Source organism: Melanerpes formicivorus, unplaced genomic scaffold, assembly GCF_026170545.1.
Source record: "Melanerpes formicivorus ecotype bairdi unplaced genomic scaffold, bMelFor1.0.p_v2 SCAF_2, whole genome shotgun sequence".
NCBI lineage: Eukaryota > Metazoa > Chordata > Aves > Piciformes > Picidae > Melanerpes > Melanerpes formicivorus.
In genome coordinates, this window is record NW_027142354.1 from 26,768,744 (window position 1) to 26,794,794 (window position 26,051).

General features: G+C 38.0%; 1 protein-coding gene across 1 annotated transcript in view; it reads left to right on the plus strand.

The window, feature by feature from the left end:
- The first annotated feature begins 2,115 nt into the window (after positions 1 to 2,115).
- NUP133 (nucleoporin 133) overlaps positions 2,116 to 26,051 on the plus strand; it is a 34,095-nt gene continuing 10,159 nt past the window's right edge. Inside the window, exons 1-20 of the mRNA XM_068154137.1 lie at positions 2,116 to 2,361; positions 4,679 to 4,797; positions 5,558 to 5,661; positions 6,639 to 6,746; positions 8,235 to 8,366; positions 9,688 to 9,858; positions 10,472 to 10,627; positions 10,715 to 10,785; positions 11,843 to 11,990; positions 12,868 to 13,015; positions 13,807 to 13,964; positions 15,065 to 15,156; positions 16,736 to 16,899; positions 19,017 to 19,111; positions 19,230 to 19,454; positions 20,353 to 20,475; positions 20,938 to 21,037; positions 22,689 to 22,931; positions 23,949 to 24,082; positions 25,650 to 25,808. Coding sequence (XP_068010238.1) covers positions 2,177 to 2,361; positions 4,679 to 4,797; positions 5,558 to 5,661; positions 6,639 to 6,746; positions 8,235 to 8,366; positions 9,688 to 9,858; positions 10,472 to 10,627; positions 10,715 to 10,785; positions 11,843 to 11,990; positions 12,868 to 13,015; positions 13,807 to 13,964; positions 15,065 to 15,156; positions 16,736 to 16,899; positions 19,017 to 19,111; positions 19,230 to 19,454; positions 20,353 to 20,475; positions 20,938 to 21,037; positions 22,689 to 22,931; positions 23,949 to 24,082; positions 25,650 to 25,808 — 2,835 coding nt within the window. The 5' untranslated portion in view covers positions 2,116 to 2,176. The remainder of the gene's footprint in view (positions 2,362 to 4,678; positions 4,798 to 5,557; positions 5,662 to 6,638; positions 6,747 to 8,234; positions 8,367 to 9,687; positions 9,859 to 10,471; positions 10,628 to 10,714; positions 10,786 to 11,842; positions 11,991 to 12,867; positions 13,016 to 13,806; positions 13,965 to 15,064; positions 15,157 to 16,735; positions 16,900 to 19,016; positions 19,112 to 19,229; positions 19,455 to 20,352; positions 20,476 to 20,937; positions 21,038 to 22,688; positions 22,932 to 23,948; positions 24,083 to 25,649; positions 25,809 to 26,051) is intronic.

Consider the following 26,051-nt stretch of genomic DNA (forward strand, 5'->3'; position numbering starts at 1 on the left):
TTTGGTTTGTTCTGCACATCATAGAATGGTTTGGGTTTGAAGGAACATTAAGCCTAGCTAATTCAAACACCTCCTGCCATGGGCAGTGACACCTTCCACTAGATCAGGTTTCTCAATGCCTCACCCACCCTGACCTGGAACACACATGATGGGGTTTGGTTGCTGCTATCCTTTCAAACTAATTTTCTTTCTAAACAAGTGTACAGCTATTTGTGGCAAGTCTACCCAAGTAATATATTCTACACTGTTTTTCAGTCCATTAATCAGTTAATCAAAACCAGAACTATAAAAAGATTATCAATCCCATATATTTTGATGTCATGTCTTTAATGTAAGTCAACCATTTGCCTTCTCTTAGTTTAAATGGCCACCAAGTCAGTATTGACAAAACTGCATCCTGGACATTCATCTTTCATGTAAAAAAACAAATACAACACAAGTCCCAGTTCAAGAACTGGTTAAATCTCTAACTCATATAGTTAGCATGTAGTGACATGTAAAGGTTGAGCTGTATGCTGATGATGGAGCTCTTTAACTATAGGTATAGCAAAAATGAAGCTGAGCAGTCCTCTCAGCAAGTGTTGCAAAGTGTTTCCAGGACTCAGCAAAACCCTACTGCTCACATTGAATCATCTTAAATATTTTGGAAACAAGTTGTGTAGGGAAGCTATCAGTTTTTAAAATAATTTGTTACCATTCGTGGATGTTGAGAAACGTGAACAGCAGCTTGAATTCTACTTTGTCTCCCTGTGTTTGCTTCTGTGTGCATTTTCTGGTTTTGTTTGTTTTTTTCTTGAAACAAATATAACATGGTAATTTAGCATGGCTGCATGGAGTCAAAAAAGAGAAGGCTATAATAGAAGGATAGTACATTAACAGTATAGTGATGTTTCACTAAGTTCGTATTTTGCCTCTCCCGTAAAATCAAAGCAAAAGGATACAGAGTGAAGTTAAATGGCAAAGCATTGAAACATTCAGACAGGTGCCTTTTACTTCAGTACTGTCAGATGAAGTATCTCAAGTTTATTACCTCTCTATTACAGGTTCAGGCCTGTCAGACAACAGCCCACATAGAAAGCAAAACTGCTGTAACACTTTCAATGAAGGAAGATAGTTTTGGAAAATGATGGGCAGTTTCTGATTGTTCTATTTTTAGTTAATTTTATCTTAACTAGCTTAATTGATAACATAGAGAGACCTCAACTTCTTCCTAGAATACATGGTACATATGTATCTTCTGGAAACATGTTTTCATACAAACCAGTGCTGTTGAGTATTTTCTTTCAATGAGAAAAGTCAGCTCCCCTTTTAAAGACTAAAATCTAATTATCTATCATCAAACAATTGTAGTGCATGATTTTTATTTGCCTATAGATCTGAGACACAAGATTTGCATGCAGTGTGGCTTGTTCTGTTTTGGGTTGTGTTGGGGGTTTGTTTGTTTATGTTAGAAATTTGAGGCCGAGGAGAGTTTACATCACTGGAATACAGGTCCTTTCTAAACTGCCAAACATCATTTTGCAGTGGTCTTTCAGTGGCAGTTCGTTGTGCTTTATGCAGCTGCCCTTCTCAGCTCAAGTTGATTGGTGCTGGTAGTGCATGGAGTCAGTAAAAAATGGCTCCCAAATCCATCCCAGTGAATGCCACTGGGAGCATCCTGAAGCACCGAGTGCAACAGCCCGTGTCCAGGAAGACCTGAGCAAGGGCACCCCTCTTTATGTGGGCCACCCAAAAGAGATCGCTGCCCAAGCTTCGAAGCAGAGCGGGGCCACTCAGGCTCCGGTGCTGACAAGAGGAGCACGGCAAATCAGCCACCACAAGATGTTCCATCGGGCCTGAGGAAGTCTTCTTTTTGCTCTCCCTCCCTGGAGAAGAAAAATCTCTTTTCTAAGGTGCGTGCTTAGTACTGGTGCAGCTATAGTAGAAATGGGGTGGTTCTGCCTTAACGCTGAAGTCTGTAACAACTACGAGGCAGGACGTTTCCTACCGCAGAGTTGTACGAAGGCGGCCAGCAGGGTGCGAGGGACCGGGTCGAGCTTCCCTAGGCACTTGCTGCAGTGCTGCTTCCGCCCACCGGCAGGGGCTGCGCCGCTCTGAGCACTCCCCCGCTGGAAGTGACGTACCGGCCGGCACCCGGCGGGAACCCAGGGCCTGCGCTGCTGCTCGTTCCCTGGCCATGTTCTCTCCGGCTCCTTCTTCCCCGCGCACCCCCAGCGGGTCGGCCCGCAGGAACATCGGCAGCGCCGCTCCCAGCCCCCTCTCCCGTCCGGGCGGTAGGAAGAACCTGTCCGTCGTGGCGGCAGCCGGCTCCCCGGCGCTGTTCTCCCCGGTGGCGCGGAGGAGCGGCTCCCTCTCGGCCCGGTGAGCCCCACCCTCTACGCTGTTTATCCTAAGTAATATAGAATCGTAGCACGGTTTGGGTTGGAAGGGACCTTAAAGATCGACTAGTTCCAACCCCCCTGCCATGTGCAGGGACACCTTCCACTAGACCAGGTTGCGCCAACCTGGCCTCGAACGCTTCCAGGGAGGGGACATCTGCTGCGTCCCTGGACAACCTATTCTAGTGTTCCACCACTCTTACTGTTAAGAACTTCTTTCTAATATTTAGTCTGAATCTACCCTTCTCAATCTTGAATCCGCTTTCTCTCGCCCTATCACAAGAAGCCCCTGTAAAAAGGCCCTCCCCAGACTTGTAGTTCCCCCTTCAGGTATTGGAAGGCTGCTATAAAGTCTCCCCTGAGCCATTTCCAGGCTGAGATTGTACTGTCAATGCACTTGAGCCTCTGGTAGTATTTTTTCCTTGTTTGTGGGTGGTTATTTTGTTTGGTTGTTTTTTTTTAATGGCTGTGCAGAAGATTTTAGAGACCAGTACAGATTTATAGAATGAAGACATTACTGCAGTGTATTAAATCAGCCTGTCTTTCCTCAGTACTGTTTTTGTTCATCATTTTCTTTTATACGAAGTTTTATCAACAGTAGACCTCTTCCTCATACTCCCAGCTTGATTTCTTCAGGAATGTCTGATAAGGGATCTTTTAAAAATATTTGGGGAAATTACTTACTGTTGCCTGGATTGTATTCATAGACTTTTTTTTCCTCAGAAAATTTAGAATAAACCTTTAGAATAAACCAAACCAGGTTGGAAGAGACCTTCAAGATCATCGTGTCCAACCCATCAACCAATCCAACCCACCCAAACAGCTAACCCATGGCACCAAGCACCCCGTCAAGTCTCCTTCTGGACACCTTCAATGACGGCGACTCCACCACCTCCCCGGGCAACCCATTCCATAGCGCAATCACTCTTTCTGTATAGAACTTCTTCCTAACATCCAACCTGAACCTCCCCTGGCGCAGCCTGAGACTGTGTCCTTTTGTTCTGGTACTGGCTGCCTGGGAGAAGAGACCATCATCAGCCTGTCTACAACCTGACAGAACTCCTAGGCGTGATTTTGTATTAAAGGAGAAAAAAAAAAATAATCTGAATTACCGATCTGTTTGCTCATTTTGCTCATTTACTTTCCTGCAGGAGTAGTAAGACTTCATTAGTTTGGGATTTCTCAGATGCTCACTGATTCCTTGTAGGATATTTGATACACTCTGTTCTCATGGTAGCAAAGTCTGACTGAAACTTTTTATGGTTTAATGGTTTTAAGGCTCTTTAAAAGTGGTATTGTACATTAAAACTGTTAATATATGTAATACCACATGTTCAGTGTTACATCTTTTTAGCATTTTAATTCCTCGGATGTATCCCTGGTATAGAAGAAACGTTAAAATAGTAAGAATCTCTTTATTTAAAAAGAAGGTGAAATAGTCAAAGTTTAGGCATTTCCACCCCAGTTTACCCTCTTCTCCTTTCTGTATGAATGAAAACTGAGATTAAACATGAGCCCCCAGATCAATTTCAGAGATGCTTAATCTCCTTTCTCAGGAGCAGCTATTTGTTGTTGAAATAAACAGAACTGCTGATTTTCAGGTTTGGGGAACTTTTACTGCAGATCTGTTTAATACAGTATTTTTTCAGCCTGGGTGTTAGGGTTGTTTTCTAGCTGTATGGAATCATCTTTTGGCATTTTCTGTTGGTGAGGTTTGTGATACCATTTTACTTGTGAAGAGAAATAGAGACCATCATCTTCTAAAAGCAGAGAAATTTACCCACTTAGTCATGTTCAAAAGGCAAGGCAGACCTATGTTGTTAAGCAGCTTTTGTAAATTCTATCACAAAACAAATAACGGCTGAAACAGGTAAGAACAGCATTCCCCACAGTAAAGCAAGGACAACAGAAGTGTGAGCTGATACTAATTGCCACAGGGGTTCAGGGTGTGTACTGCTCACCAGTGTGAGAACTGGGGATGGGAATAGGCTCTGCAGTCTTCAACTTCTGTTGAGTTTCTCCTGGCATTGTGGATAGCTTTATTCTGTCGATAGCCAGAATGTAGAGAAGTTGAACAGTGATTTTGTTGCTGGCAGAGGAATGCATATCTAGAGTCAGTTCTTGAAAAAGTAAAGGAATTTGGTGACAGCTAACAGTGAGGAGGCCACCAAATTGCTGCTTCAGATGGTGCTCCCAGAGGGATAACATCTATTTTACTTTACATTTATTTTATTTTAATGTCTGATTAAACTGATGAAGAAACAATAAGAGGCTAACTATAGCTTTTTGATTTCTTTAAGAGCAACTCCTACCAGAGTTATCCAGCATCCCTCAGCAAGCGAGACTGTTAACTATGATGTTAAAGCTTTTGGATCCTCTCTGCCTGTTAAGGTTATGGAAGCCCTGAAGAAGGCTGATGGTATGAACTGATCTGTTATTTTTCTCACCTGTCAGTTTTCATAGGAGAAGTGATAGCACGTTGATGCCATTTAAATGCAGGCTTTGCAGTGTAAACTGAAATGTTTGTGCCTTGGTTTGAATCTCAGTTAACTATGTAACTATAATTGTAATAACACCGATGTGAATATGCATGCATGTAAACATCCTTTAGTTGCTGTCTTAACCAGTGTGTCCAAAAATCCAAGGTTCTAAAGAAAGCCTGTAATGTTTTTTTTAGTAGCTTTTGTGTATTGGTTCTTTCTCACCTTTTTCACTTGTTTTGATTTTGTTGTGTCCTAGAGAGGATGTCCTGTTTTAAAAAACCTATTTTTAAGCCGTCTTTGTTGTCACTTCTAAAAGCCTTAGTGATACAAACCTCTTCCGAAGGTACAGAAATTTATCTCCTATGCAGTTTTTCCTGTGTGGAACCAAAAATGTGTATCTTAAAAAGACCCTCAAAAATTGTTGAGCAATTTACAGAGCTCTTAGTAATCTGCTGTAAATTGATGGAAATGGTTTCTAGGATTGTCTGGCTTATCACTCTCAAAGCTGAGTTTGTTAAACAGATTTTTAAACTATATGTAGTAATTTGGTATCTTAAATACATGGAAATTCTGACATGGAATTTAGTCTAATAGAAAAGAAATATTTTAATATGAGAATGAAAGTGTATGGGTTTTAAGGGCACTCTGGAGTGGTTTAAAAATGTAAATGCTTTTTAAAAATTACTTTTTGTGTAGCTAATGACCAGCTGAGTGTTCAAGTGGATCAAAGTGGATGGGCCTGGCTAGTCCATAAAGAGAAGCTGATTATTTGGAAGATTGGTCAGTCTCTAGTAGCTAAGGTAACTGAAAGATCAAGAAAAAAATCTGTAATTTATGCTAGTTCAACAAGTTATGGGTCTTATAGAGAGTTTCTTGATAAATTAATGTTTGTCTGGTTTGCCTCAGAGGCAGTAGAGGTTGTATGAAGTCATACTAACAATACCTGAAAGTCAAGCTTTTGAGGGAACTTAGTATTTTTGTTTTAATTGTGACCTTAATACTAAGGTTGATCCATCACATTTTAACAAGTGTCTCCCAAGTTAGGCAGTTGATTACAGATGGATCTAGATTATTCTAGGACTGATTTTCAACATGTTGAGGTGAAAAAAACATTTTTTTTCAGTTGTGTTGAACATAATGTTTCATTTTAGATTTCTCATGTCAAAAATATTTTGAGAGGCTTTTTCCCTTTGGGGACGTGTTCCTTTCAGCATTATTTCAGTGAATAGCAAGTATGGTAAGAGGAAAACCTGTAGTTGCCTGTAGAATCAGTGTCTTTCAGTTAGTGCAGCATATGTTAATTATACAGATTCTGCCCTTACAGTGGAGTGTTAGGTGTATGAATTCTCATACTTGCCGAGAATTTCAAGTAATTAAAGAAAAACCTTGTAGGGGAAGAGGAGAGAGGAGCATTTCCCCTCTCCATTCTGGTAGTACCTACTGTGATTTCTCAAGCTCTCATACTTTAATTTTGTTTTGCCACCTTTTTAGGCATATTGTGTTAAGGAATGATTGAATAATTTCACCTCTGAAGGAAATGTCATGGTGTTGAGAAAAACAATAGTATTTGAAAATGTGCAAGTAGGTGTTGCACAAGCACTCTTGCTGCTTGTGACAACTGTTCTGAAAATGTCTTGTGAGATTCTTTTGGTTCCCTTATGTAGTGTCTGGGCTAGTTAAAAATTAATTTTAAGCAGAATCAAAAAGTCTAAAGGCTTAGTGGCAGAGAATAACTTGGCCAGTCTGATATTTATTATGATATTTTTCTATTGTATAGCTATCTCAGTGCAAGGAACTGCAGCTACCACCCAGTGACTTCCAGTGGAGTTCCAGTTTAGCAGCTATAACTTGTCTCAGTTCCTCTGGTGAAGCATCTTCTCTGCAGGTGATCAGCTTTTAAATCATAGTGTTTAAAAGTACTTTGAACATACCCTCTTTCATTGAAAACCGTGTTTGGTGCTGTATTATCGATTAAAGATCGGGATCGATAGTTTACAATAAGTATGTTTGAAATAGACAAAATTCTGGTGGTCTTTTCCAGTTACACTGTTTATATATTGCAGGATCACAGGTTAAGTAGTAGTTTTCCTAGGGATTAGTTTATGTGCTTTGGTGACAAACATAAATACAGTAAACTAAGAGGCATTCCCTTAACAAACACCAAGGCATTGAAACATTCAGTCTAAGCAAGTACAATTTAAATGCACGCTGTCTGAAAAAGTTTCTCAGCAGTGGCTTAACTCGTGGATGAGCAGCAAACACTAGCACCCTCCCTTGGCTGGTCTGCTGTGTTTCATGAGTCAGAAGCTCTAATGTAGGCACACTGTGGCCTTGTGTCTTTATGAAGAGAACAGCTGCTCTGTGATTTGATCTTTTTCTTAATGAGACTAGAGCAGTTTCTGTGTTTAAATTATAGTGTGCATTTTAAGTTTTACATAGTTGTAGTGGGTTGAGAGAGAAGGCCTAGCTTTCTCTCCCCCACAAAGGGAAAAAAAAACAAAACACAGGTAACTCAGCCGGAGAAGCGGAAGGGATGCTATATTTTACAAGCAATGTGGAAAATGCAAGATATGTACACAATATACAGTATTTACAACATATATACAGAAAAGTAAAAAAACAAGAATACAGGAACGAAATTCCCTCCTCCTGACAGAAGGAGGGTTCCCCCCCTATACCCCCTTCTCTCCCCCTACCTCCGTTTTTTCCCAAAAAGGGTTAGGAAGAGAGAAAAAGGCAGTTATTAATAAAGCAGAATTCTAGTAGGCCTATTAGTAGGATTAGTTGCTTATCTGTTCAAGGTCGCTCTGGCAAGGAGCCCAGAAGCAGGCAAGCTGGAAGAGAGAAGGAAAGGAGCGAACTGAGAAAAAACTCCAGCTGCTCTAAAACTTAAAACTGCATTCTACCAATCTACCAATGAAATTCGTTCAGAATATCGATGTTTTCATTGTCTTCACCAAAACATTCAGCCAGAGTGTCCCAGCACTGTCCCTTTCTTAAAGGCACAGCCTCAAACGGCCACAATAGTGTAAGTTATAATCCTTGGCATCTAGAATACTCCAGAGGCTCTTTTCTGTCTTGTAACTAAGTTTTCCTTGCATTTCAATAGTAGAATCTGAATTATCAGCACCAAAAACCAGTAGAAAGTATTGTTAGCACAATAAGAGAGTATAGCATTCTGTGCACGTATTAAGTTATGCTACAGAATCATTTTGCTACTCAGTTTGAGGTTTGTCAGTGTACATCTGTATGTATTTACTACTTTTTTGTGTGTTTTTCGTCCATGATCTTGATATGTAAAATAATGTTTTGGCTAGAGCTGCAGTCCAATTATGGTTATCTTGTGTGTTCCATTGTTTTTCTCACTTTCAAGTCTCTGGCAGTAATGGTTGCTACCAGCGAAGGCTCTGTGCGCTACTGGCCCAACCTTGCACATGAAGGCTCCTATACAGAGACTTTTACAGACTTTGGAGGCTGTCTGTGCAGTTTCCTAACAGCAGTAAAGGTACAGTGCTGTATGATTTATATTAAAATACTAGTTTAATTCTTAATTTAAAAATTAAAAAGCATGCTCCACATTATCAGTTCTAAATCTCCAATAAATGCTGCACCACATGCTATCTAACATTCCAATGAGTTACTTCAGAGGTCGCTGATGAATGTGATGATCTTACATAGCACAGATGACAGGTAGTCACAATAATGTTGAAGTTGGGGAAGCATGCAGAATTTGGCCATGAAGTAACAGGTCTGATTTGGTACCTCAGTCTGAGGGGTGTCAGTATTACTACTGTGATTGATTCCAGAGGTAGAAATCCTGTTATTAGGAAGAGAGAATTAATTCATCTGTATCTGCAGGCCACACACTCAGCATCTTGTATTTTAACCCAGTAGTGACTGAATTGGAGAGATTTCTGTATGAGAGTAATTAACAAATACATTGTAAACCGGTCTTAGAAATTCTGGTTTCTGTTGTTGATGTGCCTAAATGGAGAAAGCTCAAAATTCAACATAACACATATTGGAGTATATGTTGAATTTTTTGATATGTTCAAAACTAATTGCCAGTTAAAGTTACATTTTTGTCTCAGGACCTCTTCAACATCTGCTGTTCATACTGTGCATTTATAAATATTATTCTAGAATATCAGGAAACTTTTTTTGAGCAGAATCCTTTTATTAGTATTTATTAGTACTTATTTTGCATGAAGCACAAGACTATTCACATTTTTTTAGTGAAAGGGTAACACTTTTCATCATTAGATTCCAAGGATTATGTAAGATGTTAATTCTATCCTTAAACTAAAATGGGAGTTTCATGGATAAAAATGTCATGCAATCCTAAGAAAATGAGTCTCTGCAAGTGCTAAGTACTGGTCAGGTGTTGACTTTTTGACACAATCAGAAGGAAGGTTTGTTACCTGATTCACAAAAAAGTTAGTGTGCTGAATAATACAGGTTTAAAGTGCACTCATGGAAATTTAATGTCATTCATTTTTAAGTTACCATATAAATGTTAGATGTAGTATTACCTGTAGAGAGTGATTGAAGATACCATTTAAAAATTTTAAAAAGTATCCTGTGAGGTCTGTGCTGCACTGATTCAGGCAATAATGTGGAAATTCAAAAAGGGAAGAATGTGGAAAATTCATGTAAGCAGTCTTTTTATGTTTTTCAGCAGAAGGTTTGTTGTTAGCTCTCAAGTGCTATGGGTTTCTTCAATCTTGTTTAGGGTTTATGAGTTGATGTAATTTTATCTGACAGTAGACTTGGTTCAGGAATGTGATTCTTATTTTCTAATGTAGTTGCTTTTTCTTTTTTGTTAGGGAGGAAGCTTTATTTTATCATCTTCCAGAGGCCAGCTTGTTCGATTGATTCCGGATAGTTCTGGCAAGATTCATCAGCATGCCCTGCCACAGGGTCAGGGCATGTTTTCTGGAATTGGTAGAAAGGTTTCTTCTCTTCTGGGTATATTGTCTCCTGGAAATGGTGCTATGGTGAGCTTGAAAAACTGCTTTAATTTTTCTCTGCAATTTCTAGCCTCAGTATTTAAGAAAGGAAAGAGGAAAAGACTGTGTAAGGATGTATGATGCCCAAAAAAAAAGAGACAAGCTTCAAGTGATTTATGTTACTTTGAAATTTGAGAGAAAAGCGAAAACTAAGTAAATGTTTGTGCTTTGTTAAGGTGAATGCTCACTTGCTCTTTAGATTTGAATGAAAGGAGACTTTAAAATAGAAATACTGCCTGGGGGATATACAATGGTTCAAAGTCTTTCCTGATTGCTACTGGAAGAAACTAACAATAGCCTGTCATTTTACTTTACTGATTTAGGGTCACTAAGGGTTGGGGACTGCAAAGAGCTTTGTTAGTGAACTTTGCAAAAGTTAGAAGACAGTATGAAGAACATATTTGTTATAGATGTTCCTGTATTTATAAAACAATTTTCTTGGAAGGCATCTTTTAGTGTAATTTGTGTAGTTTGCCCAAGGAGGTAATTCTTTCTTGTCTCTTTGTTTGTTTTTGTTTTATTGGTAGATTGAGAGTGGTATATATTGTATCCAAATATTGAGGCTGTTTGTTAACCCTTTTAACTTCTGGTTTAAATGCAGATTTCTAGTGTTCTTTGGGATGGAGAGAGATCAAGCTTTTATATGCTAACAAATTCAAATCTAAACAAATGGGAGATTGATGATACATCAGAACGTTACATTCTCAGCTGGGATATCAATAGGGTCCTGAAAGAACATATTACAGATGCAATTTGGGTAAGAGCCAGCTCACCTGGAAAGGGTTGGTTTGTTTGTTTTGTAGTCTATTTATGTATAGTTATAAATCAGATGCATTGTTTTTAGGGTTCTGAAAGTAACTATGAAGATATTAAAGGAGGAGTAAATATACAATACATGGATTTGCAACAAAATCGGTAAGGAAGTGCACTTGTGTCTGGTAAGATTTAAATTAATGAGATAAGTGTTGCAATTTTTTACTTAAGTACTGCTGTTGATAAAATAAGCATGTCATATTAGCATTAAGGTTCTAGTTATTGTGAAGGGTTGAGGCAGACCCACTCCCCACCATGGGCAGAAATAATGGCTCAAACAAATGGATTGCAAAAGTGATGGAAAGTTTAAAAGGAAAGCGGTGAATGTTTACAGAAAGCCAGAAGCACAGTGACAAAAGAAATCCCAAAGCAGACCCAGAAATATCCCACCTCACCTGAGGGTGCACCCAAGACCCCCAGGGCTCCTTCTTTCCCCCCCCCCCCCCCCGCCCCATCCACCTGCCAGGCTAGTCTCAGCTGGCCAGATCTGAGATTGCCCATCTCCCGTGGCCTTGGGCCTAGCTAGGCCCATGGCCGGGAGAAATCACCCCGTTACTGGGTGATGGTGAGGGGAAGAAAGAGGAAGTGCCAGACCCCTGCGCTGGATCTTATAGTGGCACAGAGAATTATGGTAGGAAATACCTAGTTTCCTGTGTCTGCCCACTGGGCTGGACTTCTAGACACAGGAAGCACCCCACGTAGCAGAGGGCACCCAGCCCAAACTACTACAGTTATCCATCTTGATAAGATTACAAATTCTCTACCTAAGATTATATTTTAAAAAGTGAAAGAAATTATTCTTACCAGATTTGAATATTTGTTTTGTCTTGATATTACAAAGATATCAAAAAAGATAGCAAATAAGCAATTGTAACTTGTTCCAGTAAATACAGTGTTTTCATTATCTCTTGTATTTAATTGCATAAAATCACAAATGCCTTGTTCAGTTTTGTACTGCAGCGTGAATGCTGTTAATAAAACAGTTTGAAACATCAAATACTGCAGTCCCTTTCCCCCCAAAAAACCAAACAAACTGCCAAACTGGAAAATACTTATTTATGATTGGACTTAAATGTCTGGGTTTTGTGAGTGGTAGAGTTTAAGCAAGTAAAATATGTAGTAATCATCTCTTAACAGTGTGATATCTGTTGTTGAATAGTGATGGACTGGTGATACTTGCTGCAGCATGGCACCCTGGAGATCGTCCATGTCTTGTCTACTACAGTTTAATAACAGTAGAAGATAAAGGCTACCAGATGTCTGATGATGTTGTTGTGGAGGTCACACAGTATAATCCATCTTTTCAGGTATGCAAATGAACAATCTAAAACTCAGCTAATGAAGCACAGTGTTTCAGAATATTCCTGTACATAGATGAGTACAAGATGATGTACATAGGTGATACAAGTTTTTTGTCTAAAGGGAAATCTAGTTCTCCATATTAAGGTTGTTCTGTTAGTATGTATTCATAATATTTTGAGAAAAATGTGTGCTAGTATGTGTTAGTGTTTATTAGTATCTGTATACAAAGTTTATCCTTAACATATTAATAGTACAAAATGAACAAGCCTAAAAAAGAGAAATCTGAAGACCTGATTATTTCTGATTTGTTTTAATTTTTGTGCTGTCTGTGGAAGTTTCTACAGGCTAATTTTACAGTATACTTATACAATCCATTTAGGACAGATTTCAGACTCTGTTGAGACTGTTGTAGCAGGACAAGGAATTAAGAGTCTTTTGTTTTGGTCGTTGCTAGACAGCTGGCTTGCTGGGGGAGGACACATTGATTATCCTTAGTTTACCTCCTTTGTGTGATCTCTTCTGGAAACATAAACTTTGGCATTAACTTCCTTTGGTAAATTTCTTCAGCTTCTTCCTTTCTTCCTCTGTAATGGCATCTTAACATTGAATCCTAAGGTGGAAGGAGAGTGAAAAATATGTAGAATAGTTGACCTGTTTACTTATGTCTCCATGTGAAATTAGCAAGAATGTAATACTTGTGGAAGAGAAAAATAAATCATAAGTTCATGGCAAATTAAAAGAGGTTTTCACATTTAAAGTTATATATAGCTTCTTGTTTAAAATGAAAACAGGTTTAGGCAACTCAAATTAGCCTTTAAAATACTGGATGTTTGTTTTGGTTATATATATATATCTGATATTGTTCATGTGTAACACTTTCAGTCAGAAGAGGAAGTGGTGTGCTGTCTGATAGTCCCAGATTACTTTAGCCATGCTGCTTATCTCTATAAAGAAGACGAAGTGTTTGCTTGTTCCTCTGGAACTGGAAGAATTTCTTTACCACAGGAGAAAATAGTATTTGGCATCCAAGGTAAAATGCAGGAGAAAAATAATCATTACTTTTCATTGATACTTTCTAAATGAATCTTTTTACAGTGTTTATATTTCTTGGAGAGCAAAAATCCTGTTTGCACTCCTTTTTATCTTCATTAAATCTGAAATCTTTCAAGATTCTCATGGGTGTATGAAGAAAGCACTTAGGTAACATCCAGTATTTTGGATGAAATTGAAGTAGATTCCCACTTCTTGTGTATGAATGGGTTGGGGCTTGTTTGTTTGGGTTGTTTTGGGTTTTTTTTTTGGGGGGGGTTGGTTTTGGTCTTTTTTGTGTGTGTGTTGTTGTTTGTTGGGGTTTTTTTCCAACATTCACTGAGGGTTTGTGTTGGTGGCTTGTTTTTTTCTTTGGCCCTCGAATTTACCTTTTATGCTGAGGCTAAGACTAGAATTCATACTAGGTGCCTGTGTCAGATGCCTCTACATATGTCATTCTTGATCTTCAGCAGTGTTTTTAAGTGGAATGCACACATCAGCCCTTAGGGAGATTCCGAATGATCTGAAGGTTTGTTTTTTCCCTTAAACTTGCAGTATCTGGAAATCCTGAGCAGCAAATAGTATCCACAATTTCTGTAAATCAGGTGCAGTTGTCAATTGCTATTCGTTGGTTCCTGACAAAGTTTAGTAATTATCTATGAAACATTTTGTTCCTGAATTAAAATGGTATGTGCTTGCTTGCCCCTTTTCTCCTTTTTTTTTCTCTCTTTTTTTTTTTTTTCTTCCTTTTTTTTTCCTTTTTTCCTTTCTTTCTCTCCCTTCTCTTCTTAGGAGATAGCATTTTAGGGGCAGGGTCCTGTACCAGCCTCCCCATCTTCTTCACCAAAAAAAGTGGGCTTATCACAATCTTATCTAAGGAAAACATTTCTGTGCTTCCTGAAGATCTTGAAGATTCTCTGTGCTCTTCTGTTGCTGGACCAAGGAGTGAGGTAATGGTTGTTTGACTGGCTAGTTAAAAAGTGAGGCTGCAAATAAAATGCTTTTCTGGCAGTTTTGGATTTTCACTGTGGAAATCCTGGCTTGTTTGACTTTTAAAGTTCCTTTTTTTTTTTTTTTTTTAAATAGACTTTCAAACATATTTAATGAAGTCAGTTTTCAAAAACAAAGAAATTTTGCAACATCTGACAGTTGGGATAACTTTTCTGTTTTCCCTTCTTCTGAGGATGAGATTTCTATGAAATGCTATTTTTTTTTTCCTGTAGATATATTATTATATGCCACTAGGCCTGATTTAACACTACTGCAGACTGCCTTCTCACTTTTTGATCAGAAAGGTTTCTTTTGAGTCTAGTCCCTTATGCATATAAGAGATACTTTTTCTGACCACACTGTGAAGAGCTTGGAGGCTTAGCTGAGAAAGGCTATGCAATAGCTGTACACAGTTTCAACTCTGTTGTTTGTATATGTGTGTATGTATATTTTTATGTAGTCTTATACAAATAAATGAAAGTATTTTAATTTTGTGCAATATGCATTAAGCTCCTGTTTATATTAGACACATTTTAGGTAAAACATATGTGCCCTAGATTGGGGATAGACAAAAACCCCCAGTTGCTACAGTATAAATTAGAGAGTATTTCTATGGGGTAATAGTGAGTTTCAATCCTTCTTATAATTCAGTCACCTCTTAAATCAGTTATGGTGATTGCTCAGAGGGAGCTGTATTTTTCTTATTGAACTAATACCTAGATTTTTTTCTGCTTACCTTGTTTTTTGCAGGTGATAGTGCCTACAAATACTCTTATAAGTTCTGTCAAAACCACAATATTTGAATGTTAAAATATTTTAAATTGCCATTGAAAATTTGACTGGTTAAATAAGTTGGTGTAAATTCCTTTGCAGTTTGTATCAATTTTAGTAAAATTGAGGGCAAACCACTGTATGACTTTTATTGTAATTTCTCTAATGGCTTATGTTTGGCTTAATAAAGACAACAGTTTCCAGGTGGCATTTTTATTTTACATTTGTTGTTGCTACTTAGAAAAGTTGTTTTAATTTCATAATGAAGATTTTTATTTTGTATTTTCAGAGTCCTGTGTTTGACACAACCAATAGGCTAGAAATTGCAGCTCAAGAAGATAAGACTAAATTACTGAAATCTGCTTTTCTACATTACTGCAGGTAGAAATTGCACTTGATTTTTGAGTCTTTCTTTGCTAGTCTTGAAGGTACTCTGAGTGAGGGGTAGTCCTGGTAAAGATTTTCCTATGCTGTTTTAATTAAAGCCATTTTAATAACACATGCACATCTGTATTAGGAAAGTGCTAGATACATCTTGAGCTAGTGAAAAAGTGATGATACATGCTAGGAAGAAACAGGCTTCTGTACTCTCAATGACTTCTTGCTAACTCTGCATAAATCATGATGTTACATTACTGCCAGTAAAACAACCTTAAACTTTGGGTTTTGCCTTCTTGATTCTTATATTAAGTGGTGTTTTGTTGTTAAAAAATACTCTTTACTTTTCTTCCTTGTATTTCTTTGTGTAGCTGTTTCAAATAATGCTTTTCAGTATGTTTATTTACTGTATATGTGGCCAGGAAAATACCTAGCATGGCAGATTCTGCCTGGTAAGTTGTCTCTTTTTCAGATTGAGATGGAGGAGTGAAAGGAAATAAGTATTCCTCAGACTGTGCTGATTAAAGCAACCTAACTGAAAGGTTTGATGATGAGTAAAAAGGAGGAAGAGGAGAAATAGAGCTGTCAACTTAGGTTAATTATGTTTAGAAGAGATGATTTTCAATATAAATTTATTAAAACCAATATAAATTTATTAAAAACAACAACAAACCCCAACCGTGTAAAAAACACAAGCAACAAACATATCAAAAACCCCAACCAAACTAAAAGTAACCACAACCCACAAACCCATCTTAAAGAGTATTAAAACTTGGACAGAACAGATTGAAGCAGGAATTCTTTTGACAGCTGCATGTAAGGTAGAAGATTGTGAAGGGGGTTAAGCACATAATAAAGGATATCAAGATGAGATCTGAAAGCATGCATAGAATGTAGGAATCTGTATGTAGTCACAAGTGGACAGAACTGCTGCAGATGGAAGTAGCTAAGGTCTGAAAGCACAGGTAACAAATATGAAAGTTGCCATCACTGAGGATGTGAACAAGGGGGTTGAAAACCATGTTAGAAGAAAGTATAAGGTAGTAATGAAAACAGTGTGAAAGAGAAACAAAGCTGAATGTTGTTTTGATTAAAACATGGGTTATATCCATTAAACTAGAATAAACTAATAATTTGACATGTATGGTATTGGTTCAGATTGTTTCCAGAGGAATATTATGGTAAAATGAACAGAGAACTCTTCCACAGACCAGATGTAGCAATGACTTGTCCAGATGGCCAAGCGGTTGATGCAGAGCAAATAATGGAAGGTTGTTTAATAGAAAATTCAGTATATTCCAGTTTTTAAAAGTACAGTTTATTTTATTAAACCTTTGTGTAATTTTGGATGCAGTGCTGGGTTTTATTTTAAGATATCTTGGTCACATGATATGCCTTTATATGTACAATCAGAATATCTCTTATCCATAATTAATTTATAGATAGCCCAAATAATCCTCAATGTTTATAATCTAAAGCACTTAACAGAAAGCATATCAGAAAATCCCGTCTGGGTGGTTCTTGTACCTACAAATCTACCTATTGTTTTTATTTCTCATACTTTTGTATTTCTTTATTTCAGGAAAGATACAGTCAATGCACAAAGCATGGTACTTGAGCTCTTTCAAAGTAATGCAGATCTGGATTCTGATGCTGAACTAGATAGGGCAGTGACTCAGATCAGTGTGGACTTAATAGATGATTACCCTGCTTCTGATCCAAGATGGGCTGAATCTGTACCTGAAGGTAAACATGATGGTTTATGTTTTGGAGATGGTTGCTTGGGGGTATTTTTGGTGAATAATTTTCTACTCTACATAAAACTAAACAGTGGAAAAGGCATAGGTGTCCCTTGCCCATTCTTCCACTATTAAAGGTATTCCCAGAAAGGCTAAAAGAGGCATCCTTTCAGACTGCTAGATAAATTTGCAGTCTACTGTGGTTTAATTCTTTACTTTATATAGTAAACTCAAACAGGAGAGAAATCACTTCTGTGAAGGTCACTTTATGCAAGGAAATGGTGGTATCACTTTTTAGTGTTTCCATGATTCCTTGAACAGATCTAAATTGCTTTCCACAAGTAGATATGCTGAGTGAAAGAGTTGATTTGCTCATGTTTATTTCTTAGTCAGCATGGCTGCATAGCTTCTGGCAAGCTTGGATCCTTGGTTAAAGAACCTCTAAACCCTCTAGTATTTATGTCCGCCTAAAAGAGGACTTGAGAAACTTGTTTTGGGGTATTTCTTGTAGGTAATGGATTAAAGCAGATAGGTTTTCATCAAGAAACTTCTTTGTTCAAACTTCCCTGCCTCATCCTTAAGAACAGCATTGATTTGAAACTGTCCCAGGACCTCTGCGCAGCATTTGCAGTTACTAAGCAGTGACTTAGTTTCAAAGTTCATATAGTGGTTACAGATGGGCATGATGCTTCCTGCTGTTATTTCTAGATGGCAGCCAGTTAGAAATTGTCATGCTAGATGCTGAGTATTTTCTGAACTGACTTCATTTTTTTAGTTTATCATCTTATCTGCATTTATTAGTTGCTAATGCAAGAAGTGAAAATTGATAGCTGCTTCTAATTAGTCTTGCTAATTTTGCTTATGGTGCACTAGCTCCTGAATTTTTGTATCTTGGTAGTCTTTTGGTTTGAAGCACACATAGAACATTTTGAAACTGGAAAATAAGTGGGTCTAGAAAAGTTTGCTGAGGTGAGATACTTGTGAGGATACTCATAAAGAAGCTTTCATCAGCCTGTCTCCTTTAAGAACCTCATCATCCAAATGGAAATGCTAGTTGGCTTTTCAGATGTGAGCTCATTTGAGGAAGAGAAGTAAAACAGTGCTGGGCACTGTACTTACATTGTGCAGTGGAATTGTACAGGCAGCACAGCATGACTTAGGTTTGAATGCCTGTTAACACTTTATCTTGCAGTAGCTGTGGTCTAGGACATAATAAATTTAGCAGTAGTCCATAATGAAGATAGAAATTTGAATCTCAATGTTACTGTCGAGGGTTGAGGGGAAGGCCCAGCCTTCTCCCCCCCCTGTAAAGTGAAGGGAAGAAAATTGAAAGAAAGAAAAAACCACAGCCGGATTAGCAAAGGAAATGTGCTGTATTTACAAGCAGTTTAGGAAATGCAGGTTTATATACAGAATTTACAGTATTTACAATATATGTACAGAAATATATAACAAAGTAACACAGGAATGAGATTCCCTCCTCTGCTGAGGAGGGTTCCTCCCCCCTGTACCCCCCTTTTCTCCCCTTTTTCCCCGAAGAGGGTTAGAAAGAGAGAAAAAAGAGCAATTGTTAATTAAAGCAGAATGTATTAGTAGAGGCCTTATCTGTTCAAGGTCAGTCTGGCCCAAAGCCCAGAAGCTGTGAGCTGCGGAAGGAGGGGGAAAAAGTGCAAGGCTGAGACTAGTCTCTACTGAACTCAGAGTTTAAAGTTGCTTTCTATCAATCCACCAATGAAATTAGTTTAGACCTGTCCTTTGTTTATAAAACATTCGGCCATGGTGTCCCTTTTCTTAAAGGCACAACCTCAAATGGTCACAGTTACTAAAACCCAAATAAGCTGGAGAGCTGTTATTTTAGCAGGTAGTACATTGAGTGCTTCAGAATACTTGAATCTGATCTAAAGGTACTTGAATTTTTCTAAAGGCTTTACTTCAGGTATGATAGTTTTAAAAGCACATAAAAAATAGCATAGTAAGCAATATATAAATGTGCAGATTTTTTTTAGAAGTACCAATAGAGTAGCACTATTTACAGAATTGTGTTTATTTCAGAGGCAAAAAAAGAGTAGTTATCAAAGAAATTAAGATACCAAGTGCTCTGACCTAGTATTTTTCTCTTTTTAGAAGCAGCTGGTTTCAGCAACACATCCCTCATTCTTCTTCATCAGCTAGAGGATAAGACAAAAGCACATACCTTCTTCATTGAGTTTCTTCATCAGGTGAAATCCTAGTGCTTTTTTGGTATCAACACACACAGAGTATTATTTTGTGTTACAGTAGTTCTTCTAGAACATTGGTTTAGAGTACATGTGATGTTTTATTTTTTCTCGATGACAGGTTGGGGTATTTGAACGTCTGGGCAGTTTTCCAGTACGAGGGACGACAATGGCAACTCGATTGCTGCTCTGTGAGCATGCGGAGAAACTAGCAGCAGCCATTGTTCTCAAGAATCACCACTCCAAGCTGCCTGATCTAGTGAATGCTGCTATACTGATTGCATTAAACAAAAAAGAGTGTGATGTTCCACCGAGTCTTACCCCTGCAGATGTCTTCTTTCGGGAGGTAAGGGACTTGTTATTTTGTAATCATTGTAGCATATCACATGTGGTAGAAGTTGGAGTGCTCTGATGTTTACTGTGAAACTAGTCTCTAAAAAGAAATCAATTAAGCTTTACACAATTTCCACTTAAATAGATGGCATTAGTGGCTACCTCACTTCAGTGTATATATTTCTTTTTGGTTTGCATCTGAATCATGAATTTTGACAAATTCCACACAGAAGTAAAGTTGTTCTGCTTTCCAGCTAGTTTGTCAGAACAACTGCAGAAAATCTGCTTTGATGAGCTGTCCTGAATGGAATTGTATCAGTTCAGTGTCTCAATTTTTTGTTCTCTCTCCAACATTAATGAATCTGAGCTAGCTCTCAGTTTATACCACATTCCAGTCAAGCACCCAGTCTTTATTTCTTTCTTGCTGCTTGAGAAGAACTATACACAAAACGTTATTTTCTTATGAAGGTGTTTTTTTTCCTGTAAAGGACAGTAGTTGCTAATGGAGAAATATAAAAGAAAATGGAAACAATAGTCTGCTATTTTACAGCAGATGTGTTCTCTTGAATACTTCATCTGAAAAAGATGATATTGCCAAATGTTTGAGAAGATGATGGAGTAATACACTCAATGGAAAGTTTATAGAATTGCCTTCAAAATGAGGATGATTTTTTTTTCTTCTTCTAGATTATAAATAGAGAAAGAAGGCAATTCTTGTATTCTAAGTTTTGTATGAAATAAATGGATAATGAAATCATCAGCTTTTAGTAGCTGATACCTCTTATGGCTGCCCTTGTGGTTTCTGCTAATATTTGGTTATTTTTCTGTACAACCCTTGTGTTTTGGCTTTCAGGTATTGCCTGGTAATAGATATGTTTGTGATCAGTGCAATTTTTCTTTCTATCTTTAAGGTGTCCCAGATAGACTCCATCTTTGAATGCTTACTAGAAGAGGAAGAACAAATCCTGAAAGATACGCCTATTGAATCAATTCAGTGGGCCCAGATAGTTGTCAATGTGAACAGTATCATTAAGGTATAGAATGTCATTAGCTAAAATATTTGTGGGAAGCAAAGGTAAATATCTAAGAGCACTCAAGTTGCATGAAGCATCTCAATTACTGACATGAGAACGGAAGTGAGTGTGCTTTTCTTATGTCCAAATGTATTAAGGGGGAAAGATGGTCTTGTGCAGAATTGGGGCCATTTCTTATTCTCCTGTGTCAGTGCTATATAAGAGAATTTGAGAAATTGCAGCGTTGTCAGAAGTTGTGACAGCATGAGTACCTAGCAAAGAGTGGACAACTTATGCTTTTGAGCACTGAGGTTTCTTGCTCAGTCAGTATGTGCTGCTCTGTACAGTTGAGAAAAGTGATTTAGCAAAAAGGGGGACTTTAAAATTCTGAAATACACTTTTAAAAGACACCTGCTTTCATGGTCTGTATATGGTTTGTGTGAACTTTCACTTTAAAGTACTTATGTCCTTGCCTTTAAATAGGACATGCTACAGTCTGCCTGTCAGTATCGTCAGTCTAAAGCCTCGTTATATAAAACAGGAGAGCTTCCAGAAAGAGAACCTGAGTATATTCCATGGACAGGTGAGAAGTGTTACTGCTATTTCAGTAGTAGTCCTAAACAAGAAATAATTTTCCTGAGCTTCAGAAAACAAGAATCACAGAATCACCAAGGTTGGAAGAGACCTCAAAGATCATCAAGTCCAACCTGTCACCACAGACCTCATGACTAAACCATGGCACCAAATGCCATGTCCAATCCCCTCTTGAACATCTCCAGGGATGGTGACTCCACCACCTCCCCGGGCAGCACATTCCAATGGCAAACAACTCTCTCAGTAAAGAACTTTCTCCTCACCTTGAGCCTAAACTTCCCCTGGCGCAGCTTGAGACTGTGTCCTCTTGTTCTGGTGCTAGTTGCCTGGGAGAAGAGACCAACCCCTTCCTGGCCATGACCACCCTTCAGGAAGTTGTAGAGGGCAATAAGGTCTCCCCTGAGCCTCCTCTTCTCCAGGCTAAACAACCCCAGCTCCCTCAGCCTCTCCTCATAGGGCTTGTGCTGGAGGCCTCTCGCCAGCCTTGTTGCCCTTCTCTGGACACGTTCAATCCAAATGTTTAACTTGTCATTAAAATCTGCTACAAGGTTGACCGGCAGGAGTAGGACAAGCTAAAGCTTTTGTTTGAACTAAATGGAATGAATCAAAGGATGCTTATTTTTAATTAAAATTCTTTTAAACCAAGTTTGGAAGACCAAAACTTTTTTGGTTGGTTTCTTTGTGGGTTTTCTTTGTTTGTTTATTTTTAATGCTCTGGTTCCGGTTGGTAGACCTATGGCATACATAACATTAAAATTAATTGTAAAAATATGAATGTTTTTAAAGGATTGATGATTCTCCCCTTCCTTAAGTGTATTTTGTTTTGACGGTTTAATAACATGAAAAACTATCAGAACAAACGTTTGCAGAAGCAAGCAATTTCCAGTGCTGTGTCAGCTTCCATGTGGCCTCTACGTGTGAAACACACCATGTGTAGTGCTCCCAAGATAAAGATGTTTTGTTGTGTTGTATCTTGATGACTACATCCAATATTTAATTCAGATTAACAGGAATTGTCTCTTCAGTGTGCAAGTGATTCTTCTGAAAAACAGCTGATACTGATAGTTGACAGTGTAGATCCCTGTAGTTCAGGGAATGGTTTTATTCCTGTTCTTTTTTTCTTCCCCCTCCCCCACCATATTTTGGCCAAATTTTCCATGTAAAGGTAGATATAAATATGTGTTTGAGGGTTTTGTGTTGTTTTAGTTAATCAGTTCTTCATAGAAAGAGTGATTGACTATTGGAATGGGCTGCCCAGAGAGGTGGTGGAGTCACCATCACTGGAGGTGTTTAGGAAGAGACTGGATGGGGTGCTCGGTGCCATGGTTTAGTTCATTAGATGGTGGTGGATGGTGGGTTGGACTCAATGATCTCAAAGGTCTCTTCCAACCTGGTTAATTCTATTCTATCATTGGGTGTTGGGGCTTTTTGGAGTGAGTTTGTTTGTTTTTAACAGTATTGCTTTGATTTTTAAATTGAACTGTTTCACTTGTTCCTTCCTACTTCTTTTTTTAATTATATATAGTAATGTTTTTGTTGCAGTACAGCACATACTCTTTTTATGATATTATTTATTATAAAACATTATTTCTAATATTCCTATTATATGATTTTAATGCTGTCTGTGGTGTTTTCCCAAGCATCTAGTTGCCTTCGTGCATCAATAATACGTCAGCACGGAATCATTCTGAACATGGTGTACCCTCAGGCTGACAGTAACCTCCGTAGCATTGTGGCTGAGCAGTTGGTGGCACTACTGGATTGCTTTCTAGATGGCTATGTTTCTCAGCTGAAATCCGTGGACCGCCCTGCTGATCAGGAGCGATACAGCAATCTGGAAATGGAATATGTGCAGAAAAGATCAGAACTCTTGTCTCCCCTCCGTAAGTACGGTTTTCCTTAAGGCGAGGATTCGGTGTGCCGTTTGGTGAGGAAGTGGTGCAAATCTGGTGGAGTGAATGGCACTTGAGTATGAATTACATTTTTAACTCTATTTTTATGATTTAGTGAGATATTTAAAATATAGAAACAGGTCAGAGTTGTATCCAGGACTGCATCCATGCTTGTGCCTCTAATATGACACGCTTCTCCTTGAATATTTTTTCTTTTGCTAACTTCTTGTATTTTTTTGGCAGTTTATCTTTTGCTGCTTGGCTGAAAATAGCCTACAAAGTAATTTCCAAATGTGTATATTGTCACCAGTTGTCATAAACTTAAATGCCTAAAAAACTGTTTAGTGTTTGTCAGGGAAAAGATAACTTTTTTAATCTTGATTATTTAATAATCAAGCCTGTTGTTTAACATGTTACATGTTGTCAACTCTTTAATGAGTAACAGACAGCAAGGCCCCCTTTTTTAAGTGAGAATAACTTGAAGTAAATGCATTTTAGCAACTTTATAAAATCTAATTTTTTTAGCTAACACTGCCTCCTAACATTCTTAAATCTCTTAAACTATCATTTTCACTTTGACCCATGACATTCATGGGCTCTGTTAGCTTGCAAATACATTTCATGCTATGGTCAATCTGAAGTTCGGATTTCCTTACAAACAAAACTGAGTATCCTGTTGACTGTCATGTACTGAACTGAAGCAAAAAGAATGAGTTTAAAGAATATACTTTTAATACAAACCCTGTTACCTTTAGTTGTGCTGTTTTTTATCAGAAGCCTTTGCCTGCTGCTGCTTCTTTCTTCTCTGTGGGGGACAGAGGTGGCAGGTGCGTGCAATTGTGTGTGCACAGGATGTGTGTATGCAGGAAGTGAATGTTTCTTTGGGAATGTGTATCTCTCTGATAGGAACATTTAAAACTTGTTTCAATTTTTCTGTTGTCTGCCCTCACTCATCTTCTTATGGTCAAAGATGACATTGTTTGATACAACTTTTTCTTCATTACTTAGTTTCCCTGGGACAGTATCAGATGGCAGCTACTTTAGCAGAGAAGTACTGTGACTTTGATATCCTGGTGCAAATGTGTGAGCAGACAGACAACCAGGCCAGGTTACAACGGTACATGAGTCAGTTTGCAGATCAGGTAATTCTCTTTTTTCCTGTTTGCTCTGGAGTGTGTTTTATAATAAGTTTGTAACTGAAACGTTGCAAATGTGTTTTGGTTGGGTGGGAGGTTGATTAGTGGTGGTGGTTGTTTTTCAATGCATAGGTATTTGTATGTATGTAGAGGTGTAATGTGGAAAATTGAAGTCAGCATTCACTGTACAGAACCCAAAGAGGAGAGACTGAGACTGTGAAGCAAGTCAGAAGAAATGCAAGTGCTAGCTCTATGGGACCTTTTTTGTGCCTTACACATTGTCTCACTCTCAACATCATCTTGTATTTTCTGACTTCACTGAGGTGTTGTAGTTGGCATATTGCTGTTTTATTAAACTAAAGTAATTCAAAGATAATTTCCAAAAGAGAAGATGAGATTGTTAGGCATCTAAACAGAAGAGCAGTTAAGAGGAAGGGAAAGGTAGGAGTGTTGCTGTTGTCTTTTTGGTTTGGTTTGTTTGTTTGTTGTCCTGCTAGGCACTTGTTTGACACAATTTTTTCTAATGTCTGTTAAAATCTGCTGTAAAGGTCATAAGTGTGCTGAAAAAACAGAAAGCTTATGGCAAAGCTGATAGAGACTACTTGAAGTGAGTGGAATAGGATAAAAGCTTCCTAACTTGAGAGGTGATGAGATCAATTTGTTTAGCTTTGCACAACAACTATCGAAAGAAAAATCTTGCAGTCTACAGGTTTCCTAATAGAGTATAGAAAAATTGTTTTACTAAGAAAATAAAACAGTGTCAGTAGAAGATAGCAATTCTAGTATACCTTTTTAATAGTGAGTCTGAAATACTGCTGAAGAAAGGGGTATTTTTTTTTTCTCTTCACATGCTTCATTTTAAAAAGGAAAAATGTAATATTTTCTGAAAAGAAGTCACTGTGGCAAAGGTAGAGCTGACTAGATAAGTCTAATGGATAGAGTATCAGGCTGATGGTGTCTTCAAACTTGTTAATGCAATAAAAATTTATAATTATTCTGAAAAAGACTAAAATCTCAAACATAAATCCTGATTAGCTGTTGAAGCTTTTGAGGATGAAATAGTTGTGGGCTTTCTTTCTTTTCTTTTTATTTTTAAGAAAAAGTTTTTAGTAATGAGTGGGGCCATGAAGGTTGTAGGGTCACTTGGAGATAGGAGGTAATGTTTCAAAAACAGTAACAGCAGAAATAAACATATATGAAAGGAAATAGTAAACACAGAGTTCTAAGGAAGGCAAAGGAACAGGTGAAAAAGTAAGATCAGAATTGAGATTGATGTGATACTTGTTACCACTCTTGTAGATTAACATGAAGAATTTACCATTGGCACTTCCTTCACTTCCGTTGAAGGATGCTGTGTGTAGCAGCATCTGTTAGAGTACTCATGAATTCTCTGAATACTGTTTTTATCACAACAAAGTTTATTCCTCAACACTGGTGTTGTGTGTCTTGTTTTGTTAAGTAGGTTTTTGCCATAATCTCACCAATTTTATTTTATGAAGCATTTTGCCTTGGAAGACAAACAAGGTATTTCAGTGTAACTTTTAAAATCTGTTCATATTCCTGTTGTCTTCAGAATTTCTCAGACTTCCTGTTTCGCTGGTATCTAGAAAAAGGAAAGCGAGGGAAGCTGTTGTCTCAGCCTATTGCTCAGCATGGACAGCTAGCCAGTTTCTTGCAAGCCCATGAGCATCTGAGCTGGTTGCATGAAATCAACAGTCAGGATTTGCAAAAGGTAAGGGTTCTTAAATACAACCAAAGTGAAATACTGCATGTTAAGACAGGTCAAGCTCATGTTCAAGAAGGGAAGTCACTTAGTTATGAGTCTTTCTCATCAAAAGAGAGCTTATCTGGCTGACTTAGGAAAGAGATGAGACAGATTATTAATGGAGTACCAAAAGGCCTTCTCCACGCACCAGGTGGTATATTATTTAAGCCACTGCACCATCTAATGGAAATTAGGCCTGCTTTTCATCTC